The 15095-nt window shown below is 50.6% G+C and overlaps 2 protein-coding genes across 3 annotated transcripts in view; both read right to left on the bottom strand.

Annotated features, from left to right (window-relative positions):
• LHX9 (LIM homeobox 9) overlaps positions 1-5303 on the bottom strand; it is a 19714-nt gene extending 14411 nt beyond the window's left edge. Inside the window, exons 1-2 of one of the 2 annotated variants that reach the window (XM_029933134.1) lie at positions 5265-5303; positions 54-172 (exon numbers count right to left, since the gene is read on the bottom strand). In XM_029933134.1, coding sequence (XP_029788994.1) covers positions 54-172; positions 5265-5292 — 147 coding nt within the window. In that variant the 5' untranslated portion in view covers positions 5293-5303. Of the gene's footprint in view, positions 1-53; positions 368-5264 lie in introns of those variants that run through there. The other variant, XM_029933133.1, reaches the window with a different exon arrangement.
• Positions 5304-10538: 5235 nt separating this feature from the next.
• Positions 10539-15095, bottom strand: part of C3H1orf53 (chromosome 3 C1orf53 homolog) — a 4815-nt gene continuing 258 nt past the window's right edge. Inside the window, exons 2-4 of the mRNA XM_029933383.1 lie at positions 14842-15063; positions 12242-12343; positions 10539-10771 (exon numbers count right to left, since the gene is read on the bottom strand). Of these exons, the coding sequence (XP_029789243.1) occupies positions 10700-10771; positions 12242-12343; positions 14842-15063 (396 nt within the window). The 3' untranslated portion in view covers positions 10539-10699. The remainder of the gene's footprint in view (positions 10772-12241; positions 12344-14841; positions 15064-15095) is intronic.

Genomic DNA, 15095 nt, shown 5'->3' with positions numbered 1-15095 from the left:
CCCGCCGAGCGCGCAGGAGCCGAGCGGCCGCCGCCGAGGGGGCCCTTCCTTACCGCGTCGCGGCCGTTGAGCTGAGCGCCTTTGGCCAGGCGGGCCTCGGTCTTAGATCTGCGCTCCATCTCCTCCATGATGCCTTGGATGTGGCCTCCGGAGATCCCGTGGAAGAGCATGGCTGGGGGACGGAAAGGACACGAGTTGTCTTCTGCTCGGCACCCCACTATTTCCATATACACACGCCCGCGGCTCTCAGCTCATCCGAGTGAAGGAGCGGAAGGAACCGCAGAGCGCTGCGTGCTGCCGGGGCGCACGGACGCTCCGGGACGGCGGGCAGGAGGGAGAGAGGGAAGAAGAAAGAGGCAGACGGAGTGGAAATGGGTCTGCTCGGAGAAGAAAAAAAAAGGGGGGGGGACCCCAGCGGCTCCCTGAAGAGGATGTGCAGAAAACAAACAAACAAGGGCGGAGGGGAAAGGAGACGAAGAAGGCGAATCTTACTGCTCTGAGAGATCGAGTTACTAATGGGAAACAACACTGCAGCGGGGGGGAGGAAAACAAAATCTGGCGAAGAAAGAAAATAGTTTTGAACACAAAGAAAGAAAAAGAAGTGCTATTTTCAGCGGTCCCTGACTGCTTGCAAGTTCCCAGTGCCTGTAGGTTGGGTTGGGGACTGCTAGTGCCGTAGCTGTGTCCAATTTGTTAAGAGACTAAAGCCAGCCCATTTTTGATAATTTAGTAGGAGGAGTTCTCTCCCTGGAGCTGCCACGGATTTTTATTCAGACAACAAAGACCTGTCACACTCCTCTCAACCCCCTGGTGATGGGCAAGCAGGGACAAACATTACAAAGGGGAGGGGGCTGGAGGGAAGGTAGTAGGAGGGGGTTTTTACTCCCCCCAACACACACACACACACACACACACACACACACACACACATCCTTCCAAGAGTTCCCAGCAATCGTGTTTTAAAGGGGAAAAGGAGCCCATATTGTCCCCGCCCTAGTGCAGGAGGCAGAAAGCCCATCTATTTGGTCCAAGTTCAAGATCAGACTCCAGCTCAAGGCATACAGAATGTCAGCTCCAAACTTTGGGTTTCGTCTTTGTGGACTTTACCGTCCTTAGCTTGCAGGGGCCCCCAAATAAGTAAATGTTAAACAGAGATTCCTCTCTTCCTCAACTCATTTTTTAAAAGTGGGTGGCCGCCTCACCTCTCCTAGAGGCCTTCCACCCTACCAGAGCCTGAAGTATCCAAAAGTGAAAAATAGGCTAGGAGAACCTAGGATTCTGGTTACTGGTGGCAAAAAGCTTTTCTTTGAAAAATGAGTGTAGAGGACAGCATGGACTTGTAGTGGGGAGCAGACAACTGAACCGTGACATGGGGTGCGGTGTTCTCTTACCTAGGTCAGGTCTGAAGGTAAACTGCTGGTGATTCCAGTGTCCCACTGGAAACTTGTCAATGTGGGCAGCAAGTGGAGGACCCTTCTGGACTAGGCATGCCCTATTTCGTGCCGTTCCCACTGCCCTTGTTGGACGGGGACTTGTAAAATTGGATGTGCCGTACATTTAGGAGGATGTGAAGGGGGCTCCACGTGGTGGAGGAAGGGAAGGTGAGAGCTGACAAGCAGAATGGCAGACCTGTGCCTCACAAGAGGCGGGATTGTTCTGTCTCCCTCTGTTCCCGTTAGCGGTGGCCCCTCCTTGGCCCTATTAAAAAGTGTCCACAATACTCTGATATTGTCGATTCATTCAAACCACCAGAAGCCCCCTAGGGGCCCGAAGCACCGAGCTTCGGCAGGAATCAGCCCAGCTTTAAGCAGAGAAAGGAGGAAGCCGAGGCTGCTCGAGGCTTCTTTCCTTCCCAGTCCTAGTGCCTGCCTGCTTCCCTGCACTCCCCGTCGGCGTTCCGGGGGAATGGCGCACATCCCAACACATCCTGGATATCTCAGAGGGGCGCTGGTGGCAGACTTGCTTCCCTCTAGGGAGACCGACTTGGAACAGTGGCCAAATCTGGAAAGATGAAGGGAGAGAAAGAGGAGGGAAAGATGAAGGAAAGAAAGAAGGGGACGGGAAGAAATGAGAGAGAGAATGAAAATGAGAGAGGAAGGAAGGAAGGAAAGAAGGAATGAAGGAAGGAAAGAAGGCCGGCAGGCAGACAAGGATGAAGGGAGGAAGGGAACCACTCTGTGCAGCAGTTTGACTTCCTGTCCCAAAGCCTCGCCTTCTGAAGCTGCTGGAGTCACCTCTTCCATGAAACCCAAGACTCCACTGCTTCCCTTTGCTCTTTTCTCAGGGTCAAAAATAATGTTCTTTGCAGACTGGACGCTGTTACACTCCTCCGGGTGCCAGAATACAGCTCATAAAACACAATTTCACACAAAAATGAAGCCAATCAAGTGAACTAAGCTGGAGACCTCCCCCCCCCCCCACTTTGGCAGCCCTACTGGACAGCAGGGCTGCTATTTACTGTAAGTAATGTAATTAGCCCCTTTGGATGGAAATCAATGAGCTTTTCAAACCCACGTGCACAAACGAAGGGCCCCAAGGAGGGGCTGGGAGCAGCAACCCTTTCAGAGACAGCAGGTCCTCTCACAAAGGGGCAGATTGCCTTCCCACAAGTCAGCAGCTAAATGGACTCAGACCCCAAGGAGGAGGAGGAAAAGAAAGAGGAGGGGTTTCTGAGAAGAAAATCGGTTAGTGAACCCAAGGAAGCTCCAAGGAAAAAGTAAATTTGGGACCTCAGTCCAGGAACTCGCTTTGTCTAGTTTCTGAACTAAACTCCTGCTCTCCCCCCAACACCACCTACCAAATGAGTGTGTTTGGAATTAGGCTTGGCTGTTGGGTTTTGGTCCTGCTCAGCACAAACAAAGAGCCCAAGAATACCACCCTATTCTTGCAAGAGATGAAACTTTGGAAACTTCTGAAGGGAAAAAGCCAGAGTTCGGTGAAGTATCCAAGGAAGCCTATCACAGAAATGCTGTAAACCGTCCAATCACCCATTCATTCATTCTTCTTTCCCCCAAGTACTTGTTAATCATCTATCAGGTACAGGCATGCCAGACCTCCTTCTACAACCAGCTTTGGGGCTGGATCCCAGCTATGCCTGCTTTTTCTTATAAAACTCAGATTATAAGTTCCTACAACCAGTGGGAGTTGCTACTTCTCATAAAGAAGCCGACTGCGGGGAGTCTTCCTTCGCAACCAATACAGGAAGTTTTCAGAAAGCTAGGGGTGGACAGGGGTGGGGGTGCTGCTGGAGTCTGGGAGGTCCTTTTTAATCCTGCAGAGATTGCTCCCCATTCACCCAGCTCTGCCTCCTTTCACAGTTCCTTCAAGAAGAAGCCCACTGTGGGGGGGATGCTCCAAGAACTGGGTGTATCCTAACCTTGTTGTCTTAGAGCCCTTTAAAGATACCTAAGAGGCCCCCCCCTTACTGCCCCTTATTCACAAAGAACAGTAAGCACTTTAAGAAGAGTATCTTTGTGGCTCTGACTTCTTTCACCTATGAAGAGGAGGGACTGGAGCCAGTCATCCTTCAGAATAGCCCGAGAGGAGAGTGCTCCATAAACGTTGGAGTGCTCCCTGGTTCATCTCCTGGGGCTCCGCCTCTCTAAATGGGACAGGTGCAGTGGGCTCTCCCAGCCCGGGGCCCATAATAGGATGTCAACTCTCCTCTCTGAACTGGAAGCTGCACTCGGACCAGTGGCGCAGCTCTCCTCACAATGGGGCACCCGCAGTCTACTTTTTTCATTATTCCAGGATCCATCCATCTGGTTACTGTTGCAGCTTTCAGAAAAGTGGGTGGTTGGTCTCTAGTAGGGCAGAGGAGTAGGGATGGAGGGTTCTGCGTCCTGGAATCTCCAGAAAGTGGCAACTTTGTCCCGCACACAGGCCCAGAAAAACTCCCCAGAGGGCAAGGAAATCAAGGGAATGCATTGCTCTTCTCTGGAGCAACCAGAGAGGAAAAAGTCCCAGCAGACCCATCTCTTGATAAGACAGGCAACTCAAGTTCTCTTTATATCTGCATTTTGGAGGCCAAGATCCAGTGCCCCGGGTTTGCCCTTAAAAGGGCAGAGGTCACCTTTCCTCCTGACCCCGTTAAACTGTTTGAGGAGCCCCCTTGGTCTGAAAGGTGCAGCTCTTGAAGCAGTGTCTGCCTTTCGGCACTGTCCTGTCGAGAGCGTCCCAGGGCCCGGGGAAGTCAGCGTCGTCTGGGGCTAGGAACCGCTCACTCAATACTGGTCACCGCGGCTGCGCTGGGCGGAAGGTCAGCGGAAGGCCCCGAGCCACCGGGCCTTTTCTAGTCGGTGCTCATAGGGAATCTCTATATTCAAACAGGTCACCACGGGCACTGCAGCATGGCGCATCTCTGATTTAGCCCTGCTAGGAGGGCTCCCTCCAAACAGATGGGAATGGGCTGAGCGGACTGGGACCGGGGGAGCCCTCCTGCGGGAGGAGAGACCCAAGGCCGCGCCCCAGCTGCGCACCGCTCGACCTCAGACCCCTGCCCCTCTGCGCTCTGGGACCCACGCACATCGTCTGCCCCCGCAAAGCCACCTGCCCATAATTCGCTCCGTTCAAATCTCCGTCCCCGTAGCCCCTGGCCTCTTTTCCGGGGGAGAGAGGCGGCTGCCACGTCCGAAATCTGAAGCCCTTTTACCTGACATTTGCCACGCCGCTGGCCCTCAGCCGCCGGAGGAATAAAGGGAGATGTCCCGCACCACGTCCTCTGAGGTCGCGCGCAGGAACTGCTGCGCGGGGTTTGCATTGAACAAAAAATGTCGGGGAAGCCAGTTTCCAGTTAAGCCTTACACAGGTGAGCAACGGTGTCGGCCTTGCGTCCCCCCCTCCATCCCTTCCGGTGGGGAGACGCCCCCAGCAGCACCGCGGAGGACCCAGGGCGCATCCCTCTCGCAGCCGGTAACTTGCAGCTCAGCTGCGCCCTGACATCCACCACCCCATCTCCATCCTCGAAAAAGTCAAAGACATTCAAGAGAAAGGCAAAAGGAGGGAAACGTAGCTTTCAGGAATCCTGGCAGGAGACTGAACGAGACTACATTTTAGAGCCTTCTAAACGTGGTTTAATTTCTAACGCGCGCACACACACACACACACACACACACACACACACACACCTCTTTCTTCCACCCAATGAAGGCGCGCACACGCGTACACACACACACACACACACACACACACACACACACACACACACCCGATGTGCACAGCAACCCAAGAAAAGGAAACGAGAAGGAACCTGGGGTGTAACTCACCTGCCTCTAGAGTCGTGCCGTTCAGCATTCTTAGAGCAAAAGGAGTTGATCACGCTGTAATGGTGGCTGCACTGGCAGAGAAAATGCGCGCGTCAGCCGGGCGCTGTGGCCCGGGGCCCCGGGCGCCGTCGACCGCCCCGCGGGGGTGGTGCGTCGGACCTGCTCTTCCCGCCGCCACCTCGGCGTCGGCCGGCTACGGGTGAAGCCCGCCTGCCTCCGCTAGTGCCCGAGACGCTCCCGGGGCGTCCGGCCGTCCAGGCGCACACCCAGGCCCGAGAACTGCTCCGACGAGACAGCCCCGTGGGAATCTTACCTTGAGGTCCAGACTTCCCCCCCCCCCCCAAGAACCTGATCCTCGGCGAGAGAGGGCGGGAGGCTGCGGCCAGAGGTGCAGGCAGGTCCCCAGGTCTTGCTGCGGGTTCCTCTGTTAATCCAAATAAATCAAGCTCGCTCTCTCTCACTCTGGCGCTCTCTCGCTCTCTCTCTTTCTCGGAATTGACCCGAATCCCTCACCTCTGACCTACAGCTCCTTCTACCTGTCTTTTATTTTTAGTTCATGCTTCCAAATCGGGAGGAGGAGGAAGGGGTGGGCTGGCGCGCGGAGAAGCGCTCTGAGGCTGCGTTCAGCCCTTCCAGCCTCTCAATAATCAGGGGAGGTGTTAATGGAGGACTCGGCTGTAACTGAACCTCATAAAGCCCTGAGCATCTTGAGGCTTGGGCGCAGCGGGGGTGCTGGGGTCCCGCGGCGCGCCCTGGGCTCCCGGCACCCCAGCAGGCCTCTGCCTACCTGAAACCCTTACCTAAAAGATGCTGCCGCCAGCTGGTGCCCGCACAGACCGTGAATGGGCGGTAGCTCCTGCGGGAAGCCGCGCTAAGCCATTGATGGCTCCCCCGCCGCATCCCCGCCTGCCCCTCCCGGTCCTTCTTCCCTCTCCGCGCTCCCGGACTAGGCGCCGGGGACCCGGCACTTTGAGATGCCCCCCGCGCGTCACAGCGGCGTTCCCAGCCGGGGCAGCGCGGGGGCTGGAGGTGTCTCTGCCACCGGCCCCGGCTAGGAGGTGGGGGTGGCGATTAACCGGGAGAAAACCGACTGAGACCTTGGGGGGAGAGGGACGATGAGCGTTCTCGGGGACACAGACCGACTCCTAGACCCGGGACGGAGCGGGGGCCAGGTTACCTGGCGCCAGGTTCCCGAGGGGCTGCGTCGCCCCAGCAGCCCCGGGCGCAGTCTGGCCTCGGGGAAGCAGAGCGAGAACGGGAAGCGGGGCCTCTGGAGAATTATTTACTCACTCCCCCACCCAGTGCGCCCCCAGCAGTCGGAGACGGGGGCCAGGGGACTGCTGGGAGGCTCCAGCGCGGGTGCGGGAAGGGCGTGCGGGGAGCGGGATCGGCAGCCCGGGGCTGCGGGTCCGGGTGCCGGAGCGGCCCCCCTGCCCACCCCCCGCCGCGGTGCGTGGGCCGAGGGCGCCGGGGGCTGGGACCCCGCGCTGCGATCAGCCGCCAGAGGAACTAGTGCGGGATGGGGGCGCCCGAGGCTGCGCGCGGGGAGGGGGACCACCGCTCCACCAGACCCGCAAGCTCCGCCACACGGCTTCGGGGTGGAAGGGGAGCCCGCGGGAGCCAGCGATCCGAGCCCTCTGGCTTTCTCCTTCCATCTCAAACCCCGGAATGTGGCCCAGGGCACCCAGGACAGAGACCCCGGTTCCACTCGAACGCCTGGCTTCCCTGGCCAGTTCCACCGGCCGACGAGTTGCACTAGTTTACCTTTAAGTTCCCCTCGCCCCCGACGTTTCCCTTCCCATTCTCGGTCCCCCAGGCGCTTTCTCTCCCCCGAACCCGCCCCTATTTCGGTCCGTTTTCGAAGCCCGGGAGGAGACAAGCCTTCAAGTGTAGCTTCTCCGCTCGCCGGCGAGGCCAACGCATGGGTGGTTGGCGACACCGACCAGAAACGTTTAGGAGCTTTCATCCGCTCCTTTTCAAAAGCAGCTGTTTTCATCCTCTTTGAGGTCACGAACTATTTTAGATATTGGGGGGGGGGTTACACACACACACCCACACACACACACACACACACACCCCACTAGGTGCGCCCTCACTGAAGCGCACACCGGAGCTCACACTGCCGGACACATTTCGAGTGGGAAGATGTGGTCGTCATGAATCTCCCAATCCCTCTAGAGCCCATGGTTCCCAGGTTTACACTCACTTTTACACCTTTAGTCTCAATAAAGGAGGGTCGTGTGTCTGGAGATTTTGGGTCACGAGCTCAACCTTGAAACCGTTTGTAGTCAGCTCAGCGCCTGGGGTGCCCACGCGCAGCAGGGCACGCCGGGGTCCCGGGTGGGCTGGGCGTCCCGGAACGACTTCACCCCCAAGTAAAGATAGCTGCGGGCTCCTCCCCAACCTTTTCTCAGAAACCAAGTTCTCCACAGAGGCGTGCAAGAGGGTGTTGACAACTCCTCCCAACTACACGCACGCACACACGCTTAAACATCTGAATTTTTTTTTTGAGGGCAGAGGAGAGTTTTGGCACCCGGAAGTACCTTTTAGTAGTTGCAGGGTAGTGAAAAATAGCACCGACTTTTAAATCTTCCCCCTCGAGCAGACGTCCACAAACTCAAGCCTTTGGTCCAACGTAGAGAAAAGGATATGGCAGGTTTGGCGATGGAGTGGAGAGGGAGGTTCCTTCTGGGCTAGCCAGGGATTGTGAGGTCTCTAAGTGCTCAGAGGAAGGCAGCACACTAAGTGCCAGTCTCCTGGTAGTGAGCCTGCTTCCCTAGCTTTGTCTGGAGATTAATTTAAACCGAGCTGCTTTCTGGTAGTGGAAATGCCCTAGCGGAACAGACTTTGCAAACGCCTTGGATAAGGGGCACTGCGGTGGAACAGAGATCGGTGTAGGGCCCAGTAGCGTCTACCTCCCCTTCTGGTGGTCCCTTCTTTTCGAAACACACCAGGTTTGGGGCTCCCAGGTTTATTGGGGGGGGAGGCCATTCTCTTCCTTGCTCTGCAAAATCAAATGGGTCAGCAGTTTTCTGAAGAGAGTGAAGTGCACATTGCAATTCACCTGCAGTGAAAACTACCAGGACTGGGCCCTTCTGCTAGAGAAGGGAAGTGCCACTGCTTCAGGAATGTATGCCCATCCTCCACCGAGGTAAACCTCATAAGAAGATCCCCAGGTTCTGCTGGGTCTATGTTGGAAACAATCTAGAAATTACTTCCCCTGACTTATGGTGACTTGTGATAGGAGTCTCCAGAAACCATGAAAGGGGAGCAGTGCCGGAGTTGACTTAAACTGGGAAGTCTCTATTTCTCGGCATCCACATGTTTGTATAGACACACCCAATAAGAAACCTGGATTTTTACTTTACAATGTGTGAATACAATATAGCTCGGAGCTCTTGCAGTGAGGCCCATTTATGTGGCCATATTGTGTTTAATGTGGGAGCAGCGCCTGCCGCCACCCCTGATGTGTGGTTCACAAGCATCTTCTCAGAACCACAGCGGAGAACTTCAACCCTTGGCTGCCCTGCCCCAGACGCTGGAGAGAGTAAGAGCGTCCGCCTTCCGCCACTCCCCAACAGCCGCTTCTTCCTTGTTGCCCGCTTGCTTGAAGTTCTACCAGGAAGAGTCTCACATGACAATCATCCCTGATGGACATGGGAGTCCTTTTTCTTGGCCAGGTTCCTAAGGTAGGAAGAACACTGACAGGAGGAAGGAGCTGCCTCTAGGAAGGAGACATCCCATAAGTTATTTCCGTCTGTCAAGGGGCTTTGTCAAAACACTGCCTTATGTGGTGGTGGTCGGGGGTGGCGGAGGGGGGTTGCTTTTCAAAATTAACTTCCTTTCTGCTTTCTCTGGTTTCTCCAGAAAGACGACCTTTTCAGTCTCCATTTCTTCCTCTTTTCTCTCTTGGGACTGATGGAGAAAGCACCATCCAGCTCCCACCCAGAAAGTGGACTTGGTAATCTTCGAATCTAGTGGAAAACACTGAGCTATCCGGTTGCGTCTTGACCTGAGAGTAGAAAGGAAATTGGCTCCCAGGAGTCCATAAACCTGTCTGGAAAGTCTAACTGCCTCCACAGTCGTAATGCTTACCTCCTCCTCCTATTCCCCTCCTCAGAATGATTTCTAGAGAGGACAGCACCAGGTCACAGAGATTGCCTTTTTACATACCAAGAGGCTGCCAACACCTCACAAGGCCCACGGGCAGGGTGACTTAGGGCACCACAGTGGGGGCACTAGCAAAACTGGGGCACTAAAATGCCAACATTCTGGGAAAACAGTTTCATATTTGACATAAAAATAACAGCATAAATCACAATCAAAGGGAAAATCAGAACCTGACTGGCCTTGTTTTTCACTTATTTTATGGTGCAGAATGGCTCTTACTTTGAATCGAAGATGTGAGAAAGCTCCAGAACCATGTGGCTGCTGCAGGTCTCTAAGCCTCTTATGCAGGCCATCAGCAGAGCCTACGAGACAGCCTTGAGGTGCCTGAGAGCCTTTTGGATTCCGTTGGGAGAGAAGTCTGCCGGCGAGCTCTGGGCAGAGCCAGCCCTCCAACGCACAGCAGCCTTGTTTTACGGAACAGCTTCCGCTGGGAAGGAAAAGGCTTTCTGGGACCATGGTCCTCAGAGGGAAGCAGGGACGAACATGTAGAAACAATAGTTCCTGTGAGCTCCTAACCCAGGTTGGATCCTGCTACCCAGTGCTGTCACTGCAGTGAATGGAATGGGTATAAAGCTAGTATAATGTCCTAAGACAGATTTGCCTGGGAAGTGCCATGAGACATGGAGGAGGAAACGGGGGGGGGGCGGGGGGGGGGAGGGCGCGGGCGGGGGGAAGAAAGAATGGTCTAATCAGAGGCATCTTAAGCGGCCCTGACCCTCAAGTCAGAATGATTTAGAGTTTTTATTGAGAGAACAGATGGAAGATGAGAGCATTTCTTGACGCAGAATGGCACTTCCTGGGCACTCATATGCTGCACAATATAGCATTATATCAATCTTCTTATAGCTTGAGATATAAATAAAATGAAGACAGTATTCAAACCCTTCTATTTGCCAGCAACCTCCCTTGGGTTGCTAACACTGAGGAGAAAACAGTAGGAGAACAGAGGCTATAAGAAAAATTGAGAGCTACTAATGTGACCTGATTGCTACTATTTATTTAATGGAACAGTCATTATTTTCTTTCTTCAACATATGTGTCTGATAATGAAGCAAAAAGAAAGGAAAATAACTATCAATGTACCACTTCAGAAACACACAAACATTTGCTGGCTTTTTCATTTTATTGATGTTCTTTTAATATATGTACTTATGATTAAACTAGTGCTCAAAGACTAACCGCACAGAAAGCAATTCGGATTAGAGGTGGTTTTTTTTTTTTTAAACATAGGCTCAATTAGATGGAGAACAGAGATAAAATTGTTGTCAAACATAAAAGTATGAGTTGAATTTCTTCCTTTTCAATGGATCCTTAACATTGACTTGACCATATGGACACTGCAGAAGAAATAAAACAAACTATTATTGAATTATTTAACAAGCTTCTTGAAAAAGTGTAACACTTCTCATGGTGGAAAAAAAGAGACTGCTAATAATGTTATGTAGATCATTTGATCTATTGGGTCCTGACGACTAAGAGGAGAATAATGGCAAATGGTCCTAATTAGGGTCCAAGAATCACTTCCTAAAGGCATCCTTCCAACTTTAAGAATTTTACTATCAAAAACTCACTCTTAGAAAATTCTCAGGTCTTCAATTTATGCAAAACTCATGTATTTGACTAGAAACAGCCAATGGCACAGGTAGAAACATACATAAATATCAAGGCTTAATATTTCATTACTGGCTAGAGTTAATACATGCATTTAGTGTTCATTCCATAACTGTAAAGTGGATCAGTTAAAGGAAATACTACCTTCTTGTCCTCAAACATACAGTCAAAATGGTCTGTAAATAGAGATTGTTCGCTGTTTATAACCTTAATGCTATAACAATGTACCTTACTAATATGCTTAAAATTTCTAAAAATAGTTACTTATTTTTGAGAAAGTGAGAGAGAGAATGAACGAGCGGGAGAGGGACAGAGAGAAAGGGAGACACAGAATCCAAAGCAGAGTCCAGGCTCTGAGCTGTCAGTATAGAGCCCCAAGCAGGGCTCGAACCTACAAACTGTGAGATCATGACCTGAGAAGCAGCTGGACGCTTAACCAACTGAGCCACCCAGGTGCCCCAATTACTAATATGCTTTCTAAAAGTTATAGTGACAAACACAATCCCATTTATTCTTTTTGCCCAACATAGGGAAGGATTAGTTAGTTCACCTAAGCAGTGAGCACAAAGATACATTCACTGAAATATACATTTTAGGAGATATATAGCCCCCGGTTTGGGACAGCTAGATTCATGGTTACGAAGATAGAGTAAAAAAGAGTCACAGAAAGAATGGAAGAGGGAGAGAAGGAAATGAAGAAAAATAAAAGAAAGGGAAGGAGGGAAGAAGGGAAGGAGGGGAGAGAGAAGGTTTCCTTCATTTAAAGGAAACCCACTTCACAATGCTGATCACATTTCTATTTATTCAGCTAGTAACAAAGACAAAAATGCTGTCTGGGATCCAGTTTGTGATATTCTGGATTTCTTTTCCTGCCCTCTTCGTACTTGCCTAGTGAACATGACTTATTTGAAACCTCATGAAAAGTTTCCTTGTGATAAAGAACTCCCATGAATCTCAAATCCCAGCATTTCAAGGAACTGATGCTCACAAAGAAAAGTTACAAAATTCCACTGACTTTAAAGGTCCTATGTTGGTCCTAAGGACTTCGTTGTCCTTGGCTAAAGCAGCCTGTGAAAAGTGCACTCCAGGTCTATTTAGCTTTTTTTTTTATTTGACTTGTTTTCCAAATAATAGGTATTTACGAAGTTACAGAAGCACCGAAAACTGCTGGTGTAATGTGAGAATTTGCTACTCACGTGTCTGCAGGCACAGCCACAGCATTTGCCTCTCTGCAAGTGGGCAAGCTGTGTGAGCACCGTATAGCCAGTAGCTGGATCTATATAGTTTAGCTGGCCAGCCTGAAGAATAATGAAATGAAACAATTCATTAATCTCAATATTCACCGTATCTCCTCACCATAATTTCTACTCATAAAATACTGCAAGATTTTCTTTAAACAATATTAAACTTCTTCCCAGCAATTCTGGTGGCACTTGCAATTAAAGACGGAATGCATTCCGACATTACATACAACCCAACTTTGTGTGACATAAGGAGAAAATATATAGTTTGAGAAAAATGAGAAGTTGATGGAAAAACAAGAACTGCTCTATCCCCAAGAACTATGTAGCCACTGCTCAGGTATTTCTCATTCAGTTTCTAGGTAACAAGTTTAATAACAGGTGATTTAGATGACTTTAAGAGCTTAAGAGGCTGAAAATGAACTTTCACTCAGAAGTTGCAGTTGCAATTTCAGTACTTAAAATATGTGGATAATGATTTAAACTTACAGAAGAGGTGCTAATCAAAACCAACAGTCAGTACGGAAAAGTATTACCTTGCTATTATTGGACCCTTTACCTTCATGATGTGTTACTCCATTGCACATTTCATACTATTTTCTGTTTTTGGAGTGTTGTTAGTTCTGTTTTTAAGTGAAAAGGGTATTGTTTTGACATATTAACACTCACTGCTTTCACAAGGCTGATCAAAAGCAACTTTTACGACAAGGAAGCATATTCTACTGACATTCAAACAGCAGTGTCCCAAGTACATGACAAAGGAAATAATGTGGCCTATTCTCTGGATTTGGGCCACGGGGTTGATACTATTTATCCCTGAGATTTTGTACAGGAACTTTCTCTTTGGGCTTTTTATATAACCCATTTAAGCATGAAGAAACGCTGCATCGTTCACGTAGAGAACCTTTTCATTACACTATGCAGGACACCTGAATGTCTAACATACTTTTGTATGTGCCACAGCTTATTTCTTCTGAGTGTCTTCCTTAATGACTAAATATTTAATCTGGTTGAGATTTTAACCAGCTGTGCTTCAAGGATAAGGCGTGGAGCAAAAAAGACATAGCGTTCAAGTCTAAGTCTTCTTCTCTAAGGCATTCCAGCAACGCCAGACCAGGGCCAAAGAAATTCACCAACCAAGTCTCAAGGCCAGTCTATAGGGCCTCTCAAATCTTTTGCAACCACCGAAGCAGATTACACGAAACCAGGAACAGTAAACACTACTTCAGAAGGACCAGTTTTCAAGACCCCACTTCTTTATGAAACCTGGGTTTAAAGACTTGGAAGAAAACCCAAAACAAAACACTGGGAACTCTGTTAGCGGCCTTCTTTCCACTTCTCATAGTTTCTGGGAGTCTTCTGAGAGCAATCATCTAGCAACCTGGAAGCCTACCAGGTTGCTCTTGCATTTGGGCCTGCTCTCCTGCTTTCCATGTTGATTGAGGAACTTTGAGCTTGTGGGCTGCCCCCACAAACTTGATCTGTCCTCCGTAGATGAGCCTCAGGTAATGGTGGCAACAAAGATGTGATAGGAAGGCTGACAGTTTACAAGATGGTCGGTGATACAGATCAACACAAGGAGAAAGGTAAGAGACCCATCTGCCTTGAGGTGTGGGAAAAGGACCATTGAGGCAGATGTGTGTGTGTGTGGGGGGTCTCTGACTTGTTGAAAAACAAACTTGTTATTGGATTGACTTCTGGTCTATTCTCCAGTCATTTGGCTGTGCTCCTGACGCTGATGAAACAAGAGGGGGATTTCCTAAGTGAGAAAAACTATTCCTTTCCCAGGCTGACTGAACCTGCCTTTACACGCCACTGCTGTTTGCTCTAAAAAGGATGAAACTTTTGCTATTTACCATATTTATATGGTGACATATGGCAACAAATTACGTCATTTTCAATAGAGTATAAACAAGAACACTCAAGAGCTGCTTGACATTTCTGATGAATCTTTATATAGAATTTTCAACACCTGAATGAGCCAAGCAGTGGATTCCCAGGGCCTACTGTCAGTGCGGGTGGGGGAGTCAATTTTAGAAAATCTCCAAGTTTTCTTTTCTACTCCTTTGGCGCAAGCAACACCAGGTATCAGGGACTGGTCGCATACAGTGTGTGGGTTACTTTTACATCGCTTTTGTATCTTTATGATAGGGTGCGTTTGCTCTCTCAGATAATAAAAATGTAAATACGTTCCCTTTAAACTTATGTGGTTTGGGGTGTTATAAACCATGAGCAGAAACGCTACGTTGTGATTTTCGTACTAATAAGGGATTGCCAAACCCCCCAAACAGAGAAAAACACAGCTCAAGATGGGCTAGGAAGACTGTAAACGCCTGATGACTTTCCCTTACAACTGTGCTCTGTTAGGGTGGAGAGAACAGACGGAAGGACAGCAGCAAAAATTAAAAACTAAGTTTGGTTTACTTTTGCATTATTAACATCATTGGATACGAAGTGTCTAACTGATAATGCAGATAGACACACAACCTATTTTTCCTCAGATCCTCTACCTCCTCCAGTTCCTTAACAACCCCGCCCCCAACACACACACGCACAGAATCACGACGGGTTCCAAATTGCGCTCGGACGGTGATCAGAAAGGACCCACACTTAGAACAGATCCAAGTCAACTCTCCGCCCGGAAGAGCAAACTGGACAGTTTCAAGCGAAACGGTCGGAGGGAAAAGCACGCGTGGTCGACAGAGGCCAGCGCAGGACTGCACGGGCTCCCAGCACTGCGCCCTCCCTCCGGCGCGCGCAGGCGCAAGGGCCTCGGGCTCCCGCGGCGCCAGGGCGGGGCGGGGCGGGG

Source organism: Suricata suricatta, chromosome 3, assembly GCF_006229205.1.
Source record: "Suricata suricatta isolate VVHF042 chromosome 3, meerkat_22Aug2017_6uvM2_HiC, whole genome shotgun sequence".
In the NCBI taxonomy this organism is placed as follows: Eukaryota; Metazoa; Chordata; class Mammalia; order Carnivora; family Herpestidae; genus Suricata; species Suricata suricatta.
The sequence above is the reverse complement of the archived record's forward strand: the minus strand, read 5'-3'. Positions and strand labels throughout refer to the sequence as shown.